This window comes from Rhinopithecus roxellana, chromosome 3 (genome assembly GCF_007565055.1).
Source record: "Rhinopithecus roxellana isolate Shanxi Qingling chromosome 3, ASM756505v1, whole genome shotgun sequence".
In the NCBI taxonomy this organism is placed as follows: Eukaryota; Metazoa; Chordata; class Mammalia; order Primates; family Cercopithecidae; genus Rhinopithecus; species Rhinopithecus roxellana.
The window spans coordinates 171,435,750-171,456,485 of NC_044551.1; the positions used below are offsets into that span (position 1 = coordinate 171,435,750).

The 20,736-nt window shown below is 53.6% G+C and overlaps 1 protein-coding gene across 1 annotated transcript; it reads right to left on the reverse strand.

The window, feature by feature from the left end:
* Nucleotides 1-15,760: 15,760 nt before the first annotated feature.
* Nucleotides 15,761-17,311, reverse strand: LOC115896430. The gene is made up of 2 exons (XM_030927004.1): nt 16,835-17,311; nt 15,761-16,485 (listed from the first exon to the last, which is right to left on the reverse strand). The coding sequence occupies exons 1-2, from the start codon at nt 17,146-17,148 to the stop codon at nt 16,287-16,289; spliced, it is 513 nt and encodes a 170-aa protein (XP_030782864.1). The 5' UTR covers nt 17,149-17,311; the 3' UTR covers nt 15,761-16,286.
* Nucleotides 17,312-20,736: the final 3,425 nt, after the last annotated feature.

A 20,736-nucleotide genomic window follows, 5' to 3' on the forward strand; every position in this document is an offset into this window, starting at 1 on the left:
ACTTGTGATACCATGTAAAAAACTAAGCGAGCAGCCGGGCACGGTGGCTCACGCCTGTAATCCCAGCACTTTGGGAGGCCGAGGCGGGTGGATCACAAGGTCAGGAGATGGAGACCCTCTTGGCTAACACGGTAAAATCCTATCTCTACTAAAAATACAAAAAAATTAGCCGGGCTTGGTGGTGGGCGCCTGTCGTCCCAGCTACGTGGGAGGCTTAGGCAGGAGAAAGGCGTGAACCTGGGAGGCAGAGCTTTCACTGAGCTGAGACAGCGCCACTGCACTCCAGCCTGGGTGACAGAGCGAGACTCCATCTCAAAAAAAGAAAGAAAGAAAGGAAGGAAGGAAGGAAGGAAGGAAGGAAGGAAGGAAGGAAGGAAGGAAGGAAGGAAGGAAGGAAGGAAGGAAGGAAGGAAGGAAGGAAGGAAGGAAGGAAGAAAACTAAGCAAGCAAAACCAGTGACCATGCAGGAAAGGAAAGCTGTACTAGAAAGAATCCAGCAACGTCATTCACCAGTGGCTCAGCTGGGACCGTTCCCATGGTCGATGGACTACAGTCTTACTGTACGCACTGGGGAAGTGTGTTGGGCTGTAAGATAATAAAATCCTCAACTTTCACTTTAAGAAATTAACAGATAGGCCGGGCGCGGTGGTTCACACCTGTAATCTTAGCACTTTGGGAGGCCGAGGCAGGTGGATCACGAGGTCTGGAGTTTGAGACCAGCCTGGCTAACATGGCAAAACCCCATGTCTACGAAAAATACAAAAATTAGCCAGGCACAGTGGCGGGCACCTGTAACCCCAGCTATTTGAGAGGCTGAGGCAGGAGAATCGCTTGAACCTGGGAGGCAGAGGTTGCAGTGAGCCAAGATCACGCCATTGCACTCTAGCCTGGGTAACAGTGCAAGACTTGTTTCAAAATTAAAAAAAAAAGAAAGAAAGAAAGAAAAAGAAATCAACAGATAATGACTTAGCCCAGGAGGTCGAGGTTGCAGTGAGCCGAGATTTCGTCACTGCACTCCAGACTGGGTGACAGAGCAAGACCCTATCTCAAAAAAAAAAAAAAAAAAAAAAAAAAAAAAAAAAATCTAAGAAAGTGATAATAAAAAAGAAATAAACAGATAATGTCTTAAAAATTATGAGGCTGGGCACAGTGGCTCACGCCTATAATCCCAGCACTTTGGGAGGCCAAGGCAGGTGGATCACTTGAGCTCAGGAGTTTGAGACCATCCTGGCCTACATAGCAAAAACCCATCTCTGCAAAAAATACAAAAATTAGGCCAGCATGGTGGCACATGCCTGTAGTTCCAGCTACTTGGGAGGCTTAGGTGGGAGGATTACTTGAGCCCGGAAGCTTCAGGCTGCAGTGAGCCATGAACGCATCACTGCACTCCAACCTGGGCGACAGAGTGAGACCCTATATCAAAAAAAAAAAAAAAAAAAAAAAGCAAAACAACAACATATTGTTAAATAACAGGCCAGGTGCGGTGGTGAATGCCTGTGGTCCTAGCTACTCGTGAGGCTGAGGTGGGAGAACTGCTTGAGCCCAGGAGTTTGAGGCTGCAGTGAGCCAAGACCTTGCCACTGCACTCCAGCCTGGGCAACAGAGCAAGACCCCATTGCTTAAAAAAAAAAAAAAGGGAAAGGAAGGAAGGAAGGAAGGGCTGGACATGGTGGCTTATGCCTGTAATCCCAGCACTTTGGGAGGCCGAGGCAGGCGGATCACCTGAGGTCAGGAGTTCAAGACCAGCCTAGCCAACATGGTGAGAACACGTCTCTACAAAAAATACAAAAATTAACCAGGTGTGGTGGCATGTGCCTGTAGTCCCAGCTATTCAGGAGGCTGAGGCACAAGAATTGCTTGAACCTGGGAGGCAGAGGCTGCAGTAAGCTGAGATTGCACCACTGCACTCCAGCCTAGGTGGTGACAGAGCAAGACTGTCCAAAAAAAAAAAAAAAAGGAAAGAAAGAAAGAGAGTGAGAGAGAGAGGGAGGGAGGGAGGGGAGGGGCCAAAGGAGATGAAAGCAGTTGCTTCTAGAGAGTGGATATTGGGGACGTGGGGTGTGGGTCAGGAAAAGGCCGGCTTTTGTTAGAAACCTTGTTGTATTGTTGGATATTTTGTTTGTTTGTTTTAAGGCTAGTCAAGTGAAGCAGTCTGAGTGGAGAAGGAATAAAGCGATCTGTAACTGGTTGTGATAAATTAGCTGTAAACACCACTGCACTTGGACCAGCCTGTTAGGTGTTTTTTGAGACACGTTCTTGCTCTGTCACCCATTCTGGAGTGCAATGGCGCTATCCTGGCTCACTGCAGCCTCAAACTCCTGGGCTCAAGCGATCTTCCCATCTCGGCCTCCTAAAGTGCTGGGATTACAGGTGTGAGCCGCTGTGACTGGCCTATTTGATATTTTTAAAAATTAAATACCCATATTGCTGTGATAAGGTGAGCACTGTTACGGGGGAGTCCCAAGTAGCACAAACAATATGAGAGATGGCCTGGGCCAGGGAAGAAACAGGTATATTCCAGGAGTTCAGAGAAGGTCCCTATGGCTGGGTTGCAGGGAGACAGGTGGGGAATGATGGGAGGGAGGCAGGTTCAGAAATTTGGCAGGGCCACAGCATGCTCCACCCTGTGAAACACAGGAAGGATGTTTCATTTTATTCTAAGAAAAACAGAAAACAGGAAAACAGGTCATTTCAGAGGAGGGTTTTTTGTTTGTTTTGAGATGGAGTCTAGCTCTGTCTCCCAGGCTGGAGTGCAGTGGGGCGATCTAGGCTCACTGCAACCTCTGCCTCCCGGGTTCAAGTGAGTCTGCTGCCTCAGCCTCCCAAGTAGCTGAGATTACAGGCGTGTGCCACCACACCTAGCTAATTTTTGTATTTTTAGTAGAGACGGGGTTTTGCCATGTTGGCCAGGCTGATCTCAAACTCCTGACCTCAGGTGATCCATCCACCTCGGCCTCCCAAAGTGCTGGGATTATAGACATGAGCCACACACCGCACCTGGCCATTTCAGAGTTTTAAGCAGGGGCGTGGCAGGGACTAATTTCCTCTTAAGATCTTTCTGGTTGCTGTGTGTCGCCCAGCTGAACTGGGGGCAGCAGGGCTGGAGAGAAGAGGCAAGAGCAGGGCTGTAGTTTGGAGGCAGAATATTTGGGATTCATAGAATTTCATCTTCACAGCAACTCATTTTGCAGACGAGCAGACGGGCTGTTGCTGGGAGTGTTCTGCTGGGGCCCTCACAGCTGAAAGCGAGTGGGAATCACAGCCACTCTCCAAGCCCAAGGCCCTCGCCTCTCCCTGAAGCAGGGAGAAGGAGGCAGCCCTCCCGTGGCCCCAGGGCCCTAGCAAGAAGAGAAAACCCCAGTTCAGATGTGGACCCCAAAGCTTCAAAATGTTTACCCTGTTGACCTACTCATCCAACTAACATAAAATAAGAAGCTCTTTTTGCAGAAAGTTGTTCACCAGGAGTGATTATTTATAATCATGGGAAGCTGGAAGTGACCGTAACATGAAACACAGGCAATGATGAAGAAAGATGTGGACAAGCCCGGGGTGGAATGTTCAACAACTGTTAAACATTACGGCAATGAATAGCAAGAGACCCATGGAGGAAGCACCTCCTGCCTGCCAGAACTAGAGCCGGGCGCTAATGTAATGCTCACAAAAACCCTTGGAGGCCGCGTGTAATCCCAGCACTTTGGGCGGCCGAGGCGGGTGGATCATGAGGTCAGGAGTTCAAGACCAGCTTGGCCAACATGGTGAAACCCCATCTCTACTAAAAATACAATAATTAGCCAGGTGTGGTGGCAGGTGCCTGTAATCCTCAGGAGGCTGAGGCAGGAGAATGGCATGAACCCGGGAGGTGGAGGTTGTGGTGAGCAGAGATCGTGCCACTGCACTCCAGCCTGGGAGACAGAGCAAGACACCGTCTCCAAAAACAACAAAACAAAACAAAACAAAAACAACAAAACAAAAACCCTTCTAGAACTGGTACCATTCTACCCACTTCACAGATGGGGAAAACAAAGCTCAGAGAGGTGAAGAGGCTGGCTTCAGTTTACAGTCAAGAAGCAGCAGAGCTTCGTTGGGCAGTTCACTGCCCTTCTCTAAGCGTTCCCTCCCTTGTGAGAATAATAACCCCACTAAGTGATGAGGGTGGGCAGCGGGGATGAGTGGGAATAAGAATGTGCCACCTCAGCGCCTGGCACACAATAGGCGCCCAGCAAATGCAAACCTTCTTCCTTCTATGGGGTTGTCCTCACCTTATGCCTGCTCCTCCCACTGCAATCACCATAGAAACAGCTTCCTCCCTCCCTGGTGACCGTCCACGCTCCCCAGGGTCTGAGGCTGCTTGCAGAGGTCAGAGCTAAATGGGCAGGGCCAGGGCTAAGTGTGGAGGGGCCCTGGGGCTCTTTCTGATGCTACCTTCCATGTGACTCTAGCCAGGGGAACCTTGGGAAGTTGCTATGGAAAATGCTGGCTTGCCAAGAACCCTGGAGATGACAGCTGGGGACAGCCCACATGCTGGACGGCAGGGCTGCACTCAGCCAGACTGATAAATACAGTTGTGCCCCTCTGCTCAGGGGAATTAGTAAGTTCTCAATCCTCAGAATACCCAGCAGTGCTGAGCCACAGTCCTCAGTGAGACGGGGACAGAGATGTGGCTACAGCTATGCCCTGGAGGGCGACAGGTTAGCGCTGGAGTCAAGGGCAGTGACTGAGGCGGTCATGGAGGTAGGGTCCAATATCAGGATAGGGATCCCTCGGGGGTAGGGGTGGCACTGGTGGTGGTAAGTGGGGATGGACGTCCTGATGACACATGTGCTGATGAAGGTGGAGACGCAGGTGGAGCCGGTGGAGGTGACAGTTGTGGGAGGGAGATGGTGGTGGTGGTGAGCTGGCGGTGGAGATGCAGGTGAGCTGCGCATTAGCGGTAATGCTAGACTACAGGCGTCCGTTGTGTGAGGAACAGCCAGGGGCTGGATGCATGCAGCCCTGGCATCCCTCTGAGGCAGTAATCTGAGACCTAACTCCCTCATCACTTTTTTCTCTCATGTTCTATCCTTCAGAAATGAGTCAACTGCCACAGGACAATTAGTCAGTAGGTGTGCAGCCAGCAAGCGTCAAGATGGATTCATCATCATTACAAAGTTCCCCTGGGTCCAGCTTGCAGGACAGGAGATTCCTGCCCTCAGGGTCCCTCCTCCCAATCCCAGAGGCGAATGGGAACTGGCAAGGAAGGGCCACATGCTGAGGCTAGCACTTTGCCCCCATTACCATTTAATCCTCAGCAAATTGAGGTCCAAGAGGGGAAAGGGCGTGGCCCAGCCAGTAATGGGACCAGAACCCAAGCCAGGGCTGTGCCTTCTCTCTTTTCTAGGCTCCTGGGTTTTCCTTCTTGAGCTGCCTGATTTTCCCACAAGCCACGCTAAGCCCACAGACACGTGACGTTGAGAGAGAACAGCCCGAACCAGGACCTTCACCCAGTCCCCAAGGGGCCTCTCCCTACAGCCCCTTCCCCATACTCGCCACGCTCCTCCCTCATGGAAGTGTCTCCCAACTCTCCTCTCCCCGTCTCACAGGGCAGGACGGAGGGTCTCGAGAAGCCTGTGGACCCTCACTCAGAGCAACAGCGACACCCCTTTGCATCTGCGTGACACACACGCGGTCTCGCCCCCGAATCTAGGCCCCGCCACCCCCTGGAAGGAAGAGCTGGATTTATTGATCCCCTTTAGGCACACTGACATGAGTGCAGGAGGCCAGGGTTCCTGCCCAGCAGCTCCCAGGGTGTCAGAGGCAGAGCAGGGGTGCCACCCTGTCTGCCTCCCAGGCCAGTGCTCTTTCTTGCCTTATCCCTGCCTCGCCTGCCTCCTGCTCTGCTGGGGTTGGCCCTGGGTTTCTCGCAGTCCTGCCTCCTCATGATCATGATGAGGCTGGTGTTCTACAGTCCAGAGCATCCGCCTCTGGATTCAGACACCTGGGGAAAAAGCACAGTGTCTGTGTGGGCTGGAGAGGGTGCACACAGCCTGGCAGGCGAGGTCCTTGAAGTTCCTGGGTCTTGCTTTCCACACAAGCTGCTATTCAGTGGTGTTGAATCCTCCTGTTCTCGGTCCACACCCTGCATTTTCCTTCCTCCTTCATTTGTCTAAACCGTTCCCTCTGCCCAGGATGCCTTTCTTTGCCTTCTGCCTACGTGCAAATTCTTTCCAGTTCTGTAAGGCCCAAGTCAGCTGTGGAGCTGTGTTCAGGCAGTTGGTGGCCCCCACTCTGGGCTCCTAATTTCCTGGTACCCCAGCAAGGGGCAGGAGCAAGGGGCAAAATGGAAAAGGAGAGAATGGAGTTGCCCCTGGGCTGGGACTTGCGGACAGACACCCACTTCTCCCTGCTGGAGCAGCCTCAGGCCAATGCATGGGTGTGAAACAAGGTCCCAGTCACTGCGCAACCACACCCCTGGGCTCTTTGTTTGCTCTTTTAAAAAATGGGAACTGGCCGGGCGCGGTGGCTCAAGCCTGTAATCCCAGCACTTTGGGAGGCCGAGACGGGTGGATCACGAGGTCAGGAGATCGAGACCATCCTGGCTAACCCGGTGAAACCCCGTCTCTACTAAAAATTACAAAAAACTAGCCGGGCAAGGTGGCGGGCGCCTGTAGTCCCAGCTACTCGGGAGGCTGAGGCAGGAGAATGGCGTAAACCTGGGAGACAGAGCTTGCAGTGAGCTGAGATCCGGCCACTGCACTCCAGCCTGGGCAACAGAACGAGACTCCGTCTCAAAAAAAAAAAAAAAAAAAGGAACTATTGGCTGGGCCGGTGGCTCACGCCACCTTGGGAGCTCCCAGCACCTTGGGAGGCTGAGGTGGGCAGATCACAAGGTCATGAGATCGAGACCATCCTGGCTAACACGGTGAAACCCTGTCTCTACTAAAAATACAAAAAAAAAAAAAAAGAAAAGAAAAGAAAAAAAAAAAAAACTTAGCCAGGCGTTGTGGTGGGCACCTGTAGTCCCAGCTACTCAGGAGGCTGAGGCAGGTGAATGGCATGAACCTGGGAGGTGGAGCTTGCAGTGAGCCAAGATCCGGCCACTGCACTCCAGCCTGGGAGACAGAGTGAGACTCCGTCTCAAAAAAAAAAAAAAAAAAAAAAAAAAAAAAAAAAAAAAGAGAGAACTATTGGTTAGGTCTGTTGGCTCCCTCCAGGCCAATACCAATAGTTCTCATTTCTTAAAGGAGCAAACACAGCCCAGCACTTTGGGAGGATCACTTGAGCCCAGGAGGTTGAGGCTGTAGTGAGCCAAAATTGCGCCACTGCACTCCAGCCTGGGCGACAGAGCAAGAGCTTGTCTCAAAAAATAAAAATAAAATAAAATAAATTAAAATGGGGGTTATCTACATTCCAGAAATTACTGCTTCCTTGTTCCCAAGCCCTCTGGCCACTTCTGTTCTTTCCGGCCTCTCAGAAAAGGTCTGAACCAGCCTGACCAACATGGTGAAACCCCGTCTCTACTAAAAATACAAAAATTAGCCAGGCATCGTGGTGCACACCTGTAATCCCAGCTACTCAGGAGGCTGAGGCAGGAGAATCACTTGAACCAAAGAGGCAGAGGTTGCGGTGAACTCAGATCGCGCCACTGCACTCGAGCCTGGGCGACAAGCGAGACTCCGTCACACACACACACACACACACACACACACACACGCACACACATTAGCTGGGTGTGGTGGTGTGTGCCTGTAATCCTAGGTACTCAGGAGACTGAGGCAGGAGAATCCCTTGAACCAGGGAGGCAGAGGTTGCGGTGAGCCAAGATAGCGCCATTGCACTCCAGCCTGGGAGACAGAGTGAGTCCGTCTCAAAAAGAAAGTGCTTAGGGAAAGACCAAAAAGGACACAGGAGAACCAGGGAGGCTCTGGCCCCCACACCATGAGATGTGTAGTCTCCAGGAACCCTCACTAGTCCCACCTGGCCCAGGAGGTGCCAGCTCTTCAGCCTTGGCTGGGAGGGGCTTCAGCTGCATCTCAGAGCAGTCCACGGTGCCAAGATTTTCTAGAATTTGGAACCACTGGGAGTGAGGATACTCGGACTTCCCAGGGCCTCCAGGAGGGTCAGGGTGGGGAGGTGGGTACTCCTTCAGTGCGGAGAGCCCACGGGGTGCAATCAGCCACGATGCTACAGGCCTCCCCCAGCACCGCCACTGCTACATGGTCAGCTCGCCATGCACTTTCACCTCTGCTTTTTCATTGACTTCTCACAGCTGTTCCCAAGCAGGAATTATCCTATCCTATTATTCCAAGGAAACCAAGGCTCACAGATGCCCAGAGATGGGTGAGCCAGGGGCAGCAGGTTAGACCCAGGCTGCCTCCAAATCCAGGGGTCCCTGGGGAAGCCTTGGTCTGGGCTCCGCTGATCCAGGAGGCCATGCCTGCACCCACAGAGCGGACTCCAGCTGAACCTGGGTGCGCCGAGCAAGGATGTGGAACCTGAACACCAGCTCCCCGCCACGTGCCCTCCCAGTGCCTATGGCCCAGGCCACCTGGCCCAGCAGACACATACAGAGTCAAACGGCCCTGGGTTCAGATGCCAGCATTTCACATATTTGTCGTGCAATTCCAGGCAAGCCCTCTTCCCTCTCCAGGCCTCAGTTTCCCCTGCTGAGAAATGGCGTGAGGATAAAAATCATGGAGTCTACACACGGGCCATGACCTGTTTCCATCAATGGGACCTCAGTGCTCACTGGGACCCTGCCTTGTGCCTGGTACCCAACCCAGCACATGCCTGCCTGAGTGATGCAGCATGGCGCCGACTGTCAGCTGGGTCCCCACCTCCTCTACCAGGGCAGAGAGCTGTACAGGGCCCAGACTGGGCAGAGCCGGGGCCAGCCTGGGTCAGTCCCTGCCTGACACTTCCTAGTCCTGGCTGAGGTGGCACCGGGCTCGGTCATGGGCCACATGCCCACCTTCACCTCAGGGCTCTTCTGGCCCTTTCTGGAACTCTTCTCATCCCCATTTGATAAATAAGGAAACGGAGGGCCAGAAGCGTGAAGCAGCCCACCAAGGTCAGGGTGGAGCTGGGATGTGAACAGAGCAGCTGGGCTAAGAGCCCAGGCCAGCTTTCCCCTCCTCAACCCCCGAGCATCCTGTGAAGGGGCCAGACCAGTTACCTCATTTCCCTGGGGCGCCTGCCTCCCTTCCATCCTGCGAAGAATCATCCTGCGAGGACTTGGATGGGAAGGGGGCCATCAGCCCCCAGCGAAGGAGGTATTATTATCCCACGTTTACCAAAGAAACAGGCCTCACAGCAGGCTGGGACTCCAGCCGGGTCTGCCCCATCTAGCGTGGGACTTCCCCTGCCCAGCTTCAGGGGAGACTTTAAACACCCACAAGCTTGCCTTGGCTCCAGGGACCTCCCCCAACCCCCACCAAATGTCTCTGGCCCAGAGACTCCCGATGGGCTGGACGGTCCCTACCTGTGTCCCCTTCGCCACGGAGGTGGCAGGCAGGCGCCAGACAGGTGCCGGGGCACAGCTGGGCACCTTCTGCAGCCTGCAGCTATGTGACCAGCAGACTTTGGCACCATCTCCACCTCCACTGAGCAATTATTAACCCTGCCAGAGACCACACCTCCCAGGAGCGGGCTGACTCCTAATGGGGCACTGAGTAGAGCTGGGAGCTCCGGACAGGAGGCAGGGACCAGGGCGCCAGAGCTCCTGGTGCTCCCGGGGCTGGAGGCCCACACCACAGGAGAAGGGGCCTGACCGACACTGAGCCCAGAGGACCTGGGAACAAGGCCCAGCCCTGGGGCAGGCTGGAGGCAGGTATGGTGATAGTTAAAAGGTGATGCCAGAGCCCCCATCCCCTGCCTGCTACAAGTCTTCAGTGACAGGAGATCTGTGGAAAAGTAGGGGGTTAAGTCAGGAGAGGGAAGTGGTAAAACAGTGTAACAATCAAACACTGCGTGGCCAGACCAGTCCCTGTGAGGTTCTCATGGAGGAGTGGGGGCTACTTGAGCCTGGACAACCCACTTTCGAGCCTATTGACACTGACCCGACCCCGCACTGAGGCCCTCCAAAGGCATCTGCCCGTCCCCAGGGGCTTCATCCACCCCCAGGCTGCCTTTTATTTATTTATTTTTGAGACAAAGTCTCACTCTGTCGCCCAGGCTGGAGTGCAGTGGCACAATCTCGGCTCACTGCAACCTCTTCCTCTCGGGTTCAAGCAATTCTCCTGCCTCAGCCTCCTGAGCAACTGAGATTACAGGCGTGCGCCTCTACACCCGGCTAATTTTTTGTATTTTTAATAGAAACAGAGTTTCACCATGTTGGCCAGGGTGGTTTCAAACTCCTGACTTCAGGCAATCCACCTGCCTCAGCCTTCCAAAGTGCTGGGATTACAAGGATGAGCCACAGAGCCCGGCCCCCAGGCTGGCTTTAAGCGCTGTCCGATGTGGTGGCCTCTCGCAGGGACTCAGTCACAAGTCCTCCTTATCCTCCCTTTGGCTCAGCCATCACAGTTGACACAGAAAGGGGACCCTGGGCACAACTTTCTTAAGGCACAACATTGGGTCATCACCATTGGGTGGCCCTCTTCTTGTGGGCAGAGGACATGTCTAATTCACAATAGATACATAGTCATGCACCATATAGCTGTGTTTTGGTCAACGACGAACCACACATACAATAGTGGTCCCATGAGAGTATAATACCGTATTTCACTGCACCTTTTCTGTGTTTAGATGCACAAATACTTACCACTGCGTTACTATTGCCTGCAGTGTCTGGTTCAGTTTCAGGCTGCACAGGTTAGCAGCCCAGGGGGACAGCTGGTGGCATACAGCCTAGGTGTGTAGTAAGTGGTACCATCTAGGTTTGTGTAAGTCACTGTATGATGTTCACACAACAACGAAATTGCCCGATGACACATTTCCCAGAAGGTGTCCCGTTGTTAAGGGATGTGTGACTGTGTATCAGGCAGTTGCTATAGTCAGGCGTTTTAATAGTTTGCTTCCCGACTCTCCAAATGTAAAACATATTAACAAAATATGTATGCCATGAGCAGAAAAAGGAGAAGCCCAGATGAAGGGAAGCCAAGTGAGAAAAACAAGGGTAATCTATGCCTGAATTGAGGCCACAAAATACTTGGCTTGAGCTGGGGGCAGTGGTGTGTACCTGCAGTCCCAGCTACTTGGGACGCTGCAGCAGGAGGATGGCTTGAAGCCAGGATTTCTGTGCTGTAGTGCATTATGTTGACGGGGTGTCCACACTAAATTCAGCACTAATATGGTGAACCCCAAGGAGCAGAGGACCACTAGGTTGCCTCAGAAGGGGTGAACCAGCCCAGGTCAGAAACAGAGCAGGTCAAAACTCAGGTGCTGCTCACTAGTGAGATTGTGCCTATGAATAGCTACTGCACTCCAGCCCAGACAACATAACAAGATCTTGTCTGTCAAAAAATAAACAAATTATATATATATTTACTTTCAAGTTCTGGGTAATTGTATAGGTGGGTCATGAATCAGGTTCTGAGCTTCCCAGCAGGCAAAGCAAAAAGGGAATTGAGATCCATTAAGTCCAGCATCTATTCATTTTAAAACATTTGCATAGGCCGGGCATGGTGGCTCGTGCCTATAATCCCAGTACTTTGGGAGGCTGAGGTGGGTGGATCAACAGGTCAGGGGTTCGAGACCAGCCTAGCCAAAATGGTGAAACCCTGCCTCTACTAAAAATACAAAAATTAGCCATGCACGGTGGCAGGTGCCTGTAATCTCAGCTACTCAGGAGGCTGAGGCAGGAGAATCGCTTGAACCCGGGAGGCAGAGGTTGCAGTGAGCCAAGATCGTGCCACTGCACACCAGTCTGGGTGGCAGAGCAAGACTCTGTCTAAAAAAAAAAAAAAACTACTTTGCATATAACCAGGTTCTGGGAGCTATGAGCTATGATGCAGTTCTGAGTTTTGATAGCCAAGAGACTTTTCCTCTTTTTGAGAAGTGTTTCTGAGGAAAGGAGGCTGCAGACACTAGGTAGCACTTGATATGACTATTACAATGCAGGGGTTAAGAGACCAGGCTCCTCCTGGGGCAGACAGCTGGGTTCAATTTTTTTTTTTTTTTTTTTTTTTTGAGAGGTAGTTTCACTCTTGTTGCCCAGGCTGGAGTGCAATGGCGCAATCTTGGCTCGCTGCAACCTCTACCTCCTGAGTTCAAGCAATTCTCCTGCCTCTGCCTCCAAGTAGCTGGGATTACAGGCATGCGCCACCGCGCCTGCCTAATTTTTTGTATTTTTAGTAGAGATGGGGTTTCACCATGTTGGCCAGGCTGGTTTTGAACTCCCGACCTCAGGTGATCCCCCTGTGTCAGCCTCCCAAAGTGCTGGGATTACAGGTGTGAGCCACTGTGCCCGACCACAATTTTTATTTTATTTTTATTAATTTTGTTTACCGAATGTATATTCACAAATGGGTTCAATTTTGGCAGGGCAAGTTACATAACCCCTCTAAGACTGTTTCCTTATCTGGAAATTGCAGGTAATACATGATGCCTACCTGGGAAGGTGGTGGTGAGGATGTAATGAAATCACGCATTGAAAGTCCCGGGCACAGTGCCCAACACAGTAAGGTCTCAATGAATGTTAAGTTTTCGTGGTGGTGTGGTGGCGACCATTGCATTATTACTACTAATATCACCTCATTTAATCCTGCCAGTAACTCCAGGGATGATTTTTTTCCCCTATTACAGATGGGAAAAGAGACACCTGGACAGGTTAGATCACCACCCAAGATTACAGAAAGTGGCAGAACCGGGATATTAGCTCATGTCTGTGCAACGATTCTTGCCCCTGACTTTCCTGCCACAGCCATCAGATTCCTTTCTGAAGGAAGTAGGCACTAGTCATCGCTGGTGGCTTAACTGGTAAGAGGGGAGGCAGGTGACCCCACCCAAGGCTCCAGGCTCCCCACTCTGCCTCAGACCATGGGAGTCAGCTTGGTCACTCTGCTGTGCCCCAAATAGGGCAGACCCCAATCCAAGCCCCTGCCCTCCCTCCCTGCCCTTATGGCTGAGGCGGACAGCTCTGAGTCACTGCTCTGGCTGCCACAGGTGTGTCCTGGCCTGCACAGACCTTTGGACCCATCAGATGGTGCCCTGCCCATCTCAAGGGGCACCATCCACCTGCCACAAGGCAGCCTGGGAAGCACACGGGGATCTGGGCTGTGACGATCCAGGTCCAGGTCTAGGTCCAGGGTTGGCTTCATGGAACAGCAGGCAGCCAGGCAGAGTGGGGCTAAGAGCCCAGGATATGGACTCAGGTGACCTGGGTCCTAATCCCCCCCACCACTTACCTGCTGGGGGCTTGGGCAAGGTACATCATCTCCCACATTATTGGTGTCCTTGTCGAAAAGAGGCCTAATGCAGACTCCACCTCATAGGCCTGCTCTAAGGAGTAATGATGTAATGCATGCCAGCACTTAGCACAGGGTAAGTAACGGGGTGACATACACGAGGCAACAGTTTAGATACACATCAGGGTTCCTTCACAGTCACTGTCTTAAGTGTGTGCCTTAAAAATTTTTTTTAATCACAAAAACTTCTCGGCTGGGCGCAGTGGCTCACGCCTGTAATCCCAGCACTTTTGGGAGACTGAGGCGGGCGGATCACTTCAGGCCAGGAGTCCAAGACCAGCCTGGCCAACACGGTGAAACATGAAACATGGTGAAACCCCGTCTCTACTAAAAATACAAAAATTAGCCCAGTGTGGTGGCACGCACCTGTAGTGTCAGCTGCTCAGGAGGCTGAGGCACAAGAATTGGTTGAATCTGGGGGGTGGGGTGGGGGGAGGTTGCAGTGAGCCAAGATTGCACCACTACACTCCTGCCTGGGTGACAGAGTGAGACTCTGTCCCCTCCCCCCTCCAAAAAAAAGAAAAGGAAAACTTCTCATTACCTGTCTTTGTTATGTGCATCCACTACATACTCAGAAATTTGTCAAGTCGAAATCAAGTGTTAGCTTGCCCGGGGGCTGGGCAAGTCTCTCCTTCCCTCTGAGCCGCCATTTCTTTACCTGCAATACCTCTGATGCCCACCTAGTGCACAGCCTCAGAGAGGACCTGGAGAGTCTGGGCTGAGGGTGACTCTCTGGTGTGAATGCATTCAACCCCTCAACTCCCCAATCCTGCCCAGAAGTTGCCCTTTGAAGGGTACAAAGTCCCTTCATTGCTCTTACAAATAACCAACCCAAGAATATCCCCGTGATGTCACAGACTCAGCCTTCCACCCTAGAAAGAACTAGGGGGCTGGGCGCGGTGGCTCACTCCTGTAATCCCAGCACTTTGGGAGGCCGAGGCGGGCGGATCACGAGGTCAGGAGTTCAAGACTAGGCTGGCCAACATGGTGAAAACCTGTCTTTACTAAAACACAAAAAATTAGCCGGGCGTGGTGCCATGCACCTGTAATTCCAGGTACTCAGGAGGCTGAGACAGGAGAATCGCTTGAACCTGGGTGGTGGAGGCTGCAGTGAACCGAGATCGTGCCACTGCACTCCAGCCTGGGCGACAAAGTAAGACTCCGTCAAAAAAAGAAAGGACAGAGAAAGAAAGGAAAGGAAAGAAGAAAGAAAGAGGGAGAGAGAGAGAGAAGGGAGGAAGGGAGGAAGGAGGAAAGGAAAGAAAGAACTTGGGGACCCATGAGACCAACTTCTCCCCACCCCAGAGCCTCCTTCCAGGGCACTCATTCCCTCTAAAGCTCTCCTTTAGGTGGCTGTTCTGTCAACAAACGGCAGCTTTAAAAATTAAGTAGACCGGGAGGCAGCCGCTCCACCGTCTAATCAGCCCTCCGCAGAGGACCTAAACCTGGGCTGAGAAGACGACCTGGTTGGGCAGCCTGCGGGAGGCGCGGTCTGCATGGACTACCACCACCTGCATGCCAGCCAGAGCGCGGCCCGCGGCAGGGTGCAGCCCTCGCTGGCCTAATGCGCCCAGGAGGCGGGGGCGGTGGGGCTCCCCTCCGGAGCTGGGACCCGCGGCCTGAGCAGGTGCCGGCCATGCCCTGGTCCAGGTTGGTTCTAGCGATAGGGACACAGGGGTTGCGGGGAGCGTAATCCCTCCCCACGTCTCGGCCGGCAGCCTCGTCTTTTGTCACTGGAGTCTCCCATCCTCCTCCTGAAGAAGGTATCATCACTTCCATTCCGCAGACTTGAAAACTGAGGTTCAGAGAATGGCCCAAAGTGGGGAACCAAGATCTGCTGACCCCAGAGCAGCTCTCTATTAGCTACCCCCGCGCCCATCGGGGTGGGGGAGGGGGCACACTCTCCGGGAAGCGAAGATTCTCTGAACGACCACGGGGTCGTATTGTTTCCCCTGTTTCACAGACGAGGAAACGAAGTCACTCCTCCAAGGTCACGGACGCTGCCAGGCCCCAGGCGCCGCGCCCTTACGCACCCCTGGCCGACTGACGCTGGGCGGGCGCGGCCGAAAGAGGCTCCGCCCCGCCCGCGCCACCCGCGCTCCCGCACGCGTGGTGCGGTCCAGGCAGCTCCATTCGCGAGGGGCCGGGGCGGGGGTCCTGGAAGCTGCGCAGCTGGCGTGGGCCCCGCGCGCCCGGGCGGTGAGGTCCGCGGACGGTTCCCCTGCACGGGGCCGGAGAGGGGCCGCGGCAGGCGGCGCGCGGGCCGCAGCCGCACCGCGAGCCCGGGCTGCAGCGGGAGCGACGCGCCGGCCGCCGGGTGGGGGTGGAGCCCCGCCGCGGCCCCAGGTAACGCCCGGCCCGGACCCTGCGCCGAGCGCCCCGGGCGCAGGGCCGGCGAGCAGGCGGCGGTAGGGGGCGGCCGCGGGCCGGCGGAGGAGCGCACGCGGGGGCTTCCCGCCAGGCCTCTGCCGGAGCCCGCACGGTGGGAGCTCGCAGTCCCGGGCCCGGCAGCGGGAGCTGCGCCGCTCTTCTCCCCGTCTGCTAGGTCCACACGCCCCAGCTCGGGGAGCCTCAGGGTACTCCGAGCCCCCGCGTGCCCTGCGCCCCGCGCACGTCCCGACCGCCACCCCCGGCGGGTCACGGACCGCGAGCCGGAGACGCGCTGCAGCTCTTTGGCCTCGCCATGTCCGTCCTAGACATTTCCCCGACTCCCCCTGTGCCAGCCGCCGGGGAGCCAGAGCGGCCAGAGCCCTGCCCTGGAGCGGCTGCAGGTCCGGGGAACAGACCGCTGCACTCCAGCGCCGTCCTTACTGCATTCTGGATGTCGGAACGCCGCGGGTTCCGGAGAGGGTCCGTGTCTTGCCCAAGGTCACACAGCTTCCGTTGCCTGAAAGCCACTAAGCTCTAGTTGAGCTGGTGCCGGGGACTGGGAAGTGGGGGGAGGAGGACGACTGAGATGGAGGGACAGTGGGGGATTCGGGAAGACTCGTCTTCCTGGGTCTTCCAGGGACCGCACTCCTGCAGCCCTCGGTTTTCATCACTGAACAATGCGGTGACGGGTTCCTGCCCCCTTTGCAGAATCTGGGGGTTCCCGTAGTGAGAGCTGCGGGGTGGGGAGGAGGAGTCAGAAAGGGGAACGCCCCCACGCCACACCCACACAGCGCACACCTCCAAATGCAGACCCAGACCCGAAAAGTCAGCAGGTACCGCCCACCGGCACACACACAGAGAACCTCTGTTGACCCACCGAGGAGGATGCTTTCACCCCGCTTCATACCTGGACAAACAGTCTCACAGACCTTAGGTCACAGGCTAAGCAGAGGCAGGACGGGCTGGCCTCAGGGGCTCTGTCTCACCCCTCAATGTAGTCCTTTCCCCCAGTGGCCTAGTTATTATCGATCACCCAACTTTACAGACTAGAGACTGAGGAGGAGAGGAGCCATAGAACTTACCCAAGGTCTCGAAACTGGAGCCCGAGCGCTGATGGGCCAGAGCCCCAGACTTGGAGCATCTCTCCAGACGCGCTGCCCTCGCCGCCATCTGCACAGCCACTCAATGGAGCCAGAACTCGGGGCTCAGGGGTGTTGAGGCCAGCCCTGAGTGGAGAGGACTTAGCAGGGCCTTGTCTACTCCCTCCCTGGTGTGTGAGGCTCTGGGCCCTGGTCTGATGCTCTGGTGTCTGGGAGGTGTGAGCCCTGAGCTGGCTTTGCCAGGCTGTGCTGTGTCCCTGGCTGGTACCCCAGTCTCTGTGTCCCGGCAGCTCCATCCTGGGAAGGTGACTGGGCCCTGCCTGTTTGGAGGGAGGTTTGAGGGGCCTTGGAAGAAAGAAATGGGATACTTTCTGACTCTGAGGGAGAGATCCAGCCAGTTGTCCAGGCTCTGGGGTAGGTGAGAACCCTGGTCGGGCAGGGCCCCATCAGGAAACATGGCCATGTCCTCTTCCTGCCTCAGCCTGCGCAAGCCCCTCCCCTCTGCAGAGGAGGCGTGGGGGAGGAAGCCGGAATGTGGCATCTAGTGCTTTGTGCTGGAAGGATCAAACTTTGGATCCCTCTCAGGCTCCTGTCCACCCTGATCTGGAGCTATCCACTAGTCCCTGAGCCTCTGTGTTCTCCCCTTTCCCTGGGGACATCTGTATTTGGTTCTTCAGCAACCACGGGGGCCCCTGTATTGGCATTCCTATTGCACAAACCACACAATGTGAGATTAGAATGGGATCCCAGGTTTGCCTCTTGATGGCTGCATGACACTGGGTGAGTCCTGTCACCTCTCACCTCATCTGTAAAATGGGGCCAATGCTGATGGCCAGCTCTTAGATCATGATGACGAGAGGATCAGGATAGGACTTGCCCAGAGCTTGTGGAAGACTCTAGGACCCCTATTTCCCCCATAGAACCTCACAGCAGATGCCAAAGCAGATGGGCCACTCCCATCTGAGGTTTCCCACTTCTGGGCTCTGTGGTGAGGGTCGGCCCCTCCATGCCTCTGAACTGCTTTCCTCTCTGTGAGATGAAAGTAAACAACACCTGCCTGCGAGGGCTTGGGGTGTGAGGAGAACGCGGCTGGCACTGTAGGGGTGCAGGCCATGTCCCCACAGCAGGGTTCCAAAGCCTAAGATCCATCAGTGACCCTGAGGAGGGATTCAAAGAAAAGTTCAGATTTCTGGCTTCATTTGAAAAACTGGAAAATTCTGGGAAAATTGTGCCTCCCTTCCCATTTAATCCAGAGTGATTTTACAATCGCCCACGAGGTTTTTCAGGTTAGGGGGAGATGTGTTATTGGCCTCTGGCGCTGAGGGGAAACTCAAGTGACTGAGGATTTACTGAGGGTTTCCTGGGGCCAGGACAGAGCAGGGGTTTCCTGGTCCTGCAGGACAAGAGGCAGACCCAGAGCCCCATCCCTGGGCATCCGCCACCCAGCGGCAGCCAGGCCCTAGACTGGGTGTTGTGGGCCCTGCTGAGAGCAGGGGGAGCAGTCACATGGAGATGGCCTTCTGCTCTCATGATGCAATGTGATGGTAATCCTAATGGACTGAGGATGCCAGAGCAAGCCGGCGGGGCAGGGAAGGCTCCAAGGGAGTGGTCCTTGAGCTAGCCCCAAAGCATGAGCAGGATTTTGCCCAGTAAGTAGGAGATATTGAGGACATATTAAGCAGGGAGAATGCCATAGTCAGAGGCTTGTTGGCTTAAAAGTACAGGATTAGATTGTGGCTGGAGGGTCACTTTCCTGGAGTGGGGATGGTAAAGGTGGTCTCACTGTGTGGCCTCAGATCCTCATCTGTAAAATGAGGCTGGGGTACTCGTATGTGCCAGTGAAGGTTGGACATCTGCGCACTTAAAAAAGCCAAACCCCTTCAGTCAGGGGAATTACTGAGTGAAACTCACAGAGATTGTGACAGGAGTGTGTGCAAATTAAATGGCATGAGGTAAAGGCTGGGGTGCATCTAGCTCTGCGTTCAAAAATGGGGGATTCAGCACAGCTGGAGATGCCACAGGCAGCTTCCTGTAAAAGGCGAGATAGGAACAGAGCTTCAAACGGCCGAAAAGTGAACTGGATTGGCAGAAAGGAAAAGAGAGGGCATCCCAGGCAGGCGGTCTAGCCTGAAAAAAGGCAGGAAGGTGGCAGGGAGAGAAGGCCAGAGGTGTGAGAGGAGGGACTGAGGAGAGGCGAGCCTGAAAGTTTGGGCAGGAAGAGCTTGTTAAGTGCAGCCTCGAAGCCAGGCAGTAGGGAGCCACTGTAGGCCCTATCCATGAGGGCAGGCAGGCAGTAATCTAACAAATATGTAGGTACCTTCGAGTGTGGGGAGGGTTTTATTTGGTTTTGTTTTTTTTTTTTTGAGACAGAGTCTCACTCTGTCGCCCAGGCTGGAGTATAGTGACGTGATCTCGGCTCACTGCAACATCCACCTCCTGGGTTCAAGCGATTCTCCTGCCTCGGCCTCCTGAGTAGCTGGGTTTACAGGTGCACGCCACCATGCCTGGCTCATTTTTGTATTTTTTGTAGATACGGGGTTTCACCACATTGGTCAGGCTGGTCTCAAACTCCTGACCTCGTGATCTGCCCGCCTCGATCTCCCAAAGTGCTGGGATTACAGGTGTGAGCCACTGCGCCCGGCCAAGGGGAGGGTTTTCAAATTGCTTTTATGTGGTGGGGAAAACAAAAGGTTGAAGGAGACATTGGAGGTGAAGGAACAGTTGATGATAAGGAACTGGTTAAAGACATAACCTTATATATCCACACTTATTCTCATGCACACGTAATTTTTAACTGTGATGGATAGAGTTTGGCATTCCAGGTAACATCAATAGCACTGCATCATGAACTTGCTCTTGTGTTGCTTAGAGATCTGCAAACAGCCGGCTCAGTTCCATCTTCAGTCATTGTGTTGCACAGTGATACTGATTGTTGCTGGTCTAAACATTGCCATAAACATGTCTGTTCCCCAAGCTGAAAGGGGATTTCTGATTCTAAGGGAACAAACGGTTTTCTGGCTTAAAAGACTTAAGACATAGTCTCTATAATAGTTTTCTTTTAAAATTTCAGTGGGTTATGATGCATAGGGTTTTTTTAAAAGAGCTAATGTGCAATATATACAATAGTCTATCCTCCTGACCCACTTCTCCCTTCCATTTCTCCCTAAGGGCAACAATTGTTAATCAGTTTTCTGTATACCCTTCCAGAAATAAATGCAGATGTGGTATATGTCCAATTAAAAAAACCTGATACATACTGTTACACCTGTTCAGCATCTTGGTTTCCATTTTTATTTAAAATTTGGGATTATGAAATATACCAAAGAAGCAAAGAAAGTGAGCTCCCCATCCCCCTGCCCCATGGCCCACCACGCAGGTTAACAGATGTTAACATTTTGCATTGGCGCCTTGTTTATGGCTGTCTTGGAGGTAGCCCCATGTCGCCTCCAGCTGCCTCTTTGTGGTAACTGCCCGAGAGTCGTTATTGATTATATATGCATGGACCCAATATTCATTATTCGACCTGTTCCAGCTCTTGAATATTTAGGAAATTACTGATTTTCTGCTTATATAATTGTGATGGAGGTAATACCTCATTTTGTATAAATTTTGCCCGGGCGGGTGGGCTTCCAGGCAAAGGAGAAAGAGGCTTGGCTTTGGGTTAGGTTCAAATTCCTGCTCCGCCACACTTCTAGTTGTGTGATCTGGAGTAAGGGAAGGCCCTCACTTTCCCCATCTGTAAAAAGAACTGGCTATTAGCAATCCCTCCGTCTCATAGCTGCTGAGAAGAACAGAAAACTAAAGTATAGAGACTTCACTGGGCTTAGTTCCCAGTTTCCCTGGGTAGGGAGGTCTCCGCGGGGACACCCAACTCTCAAGTCCAG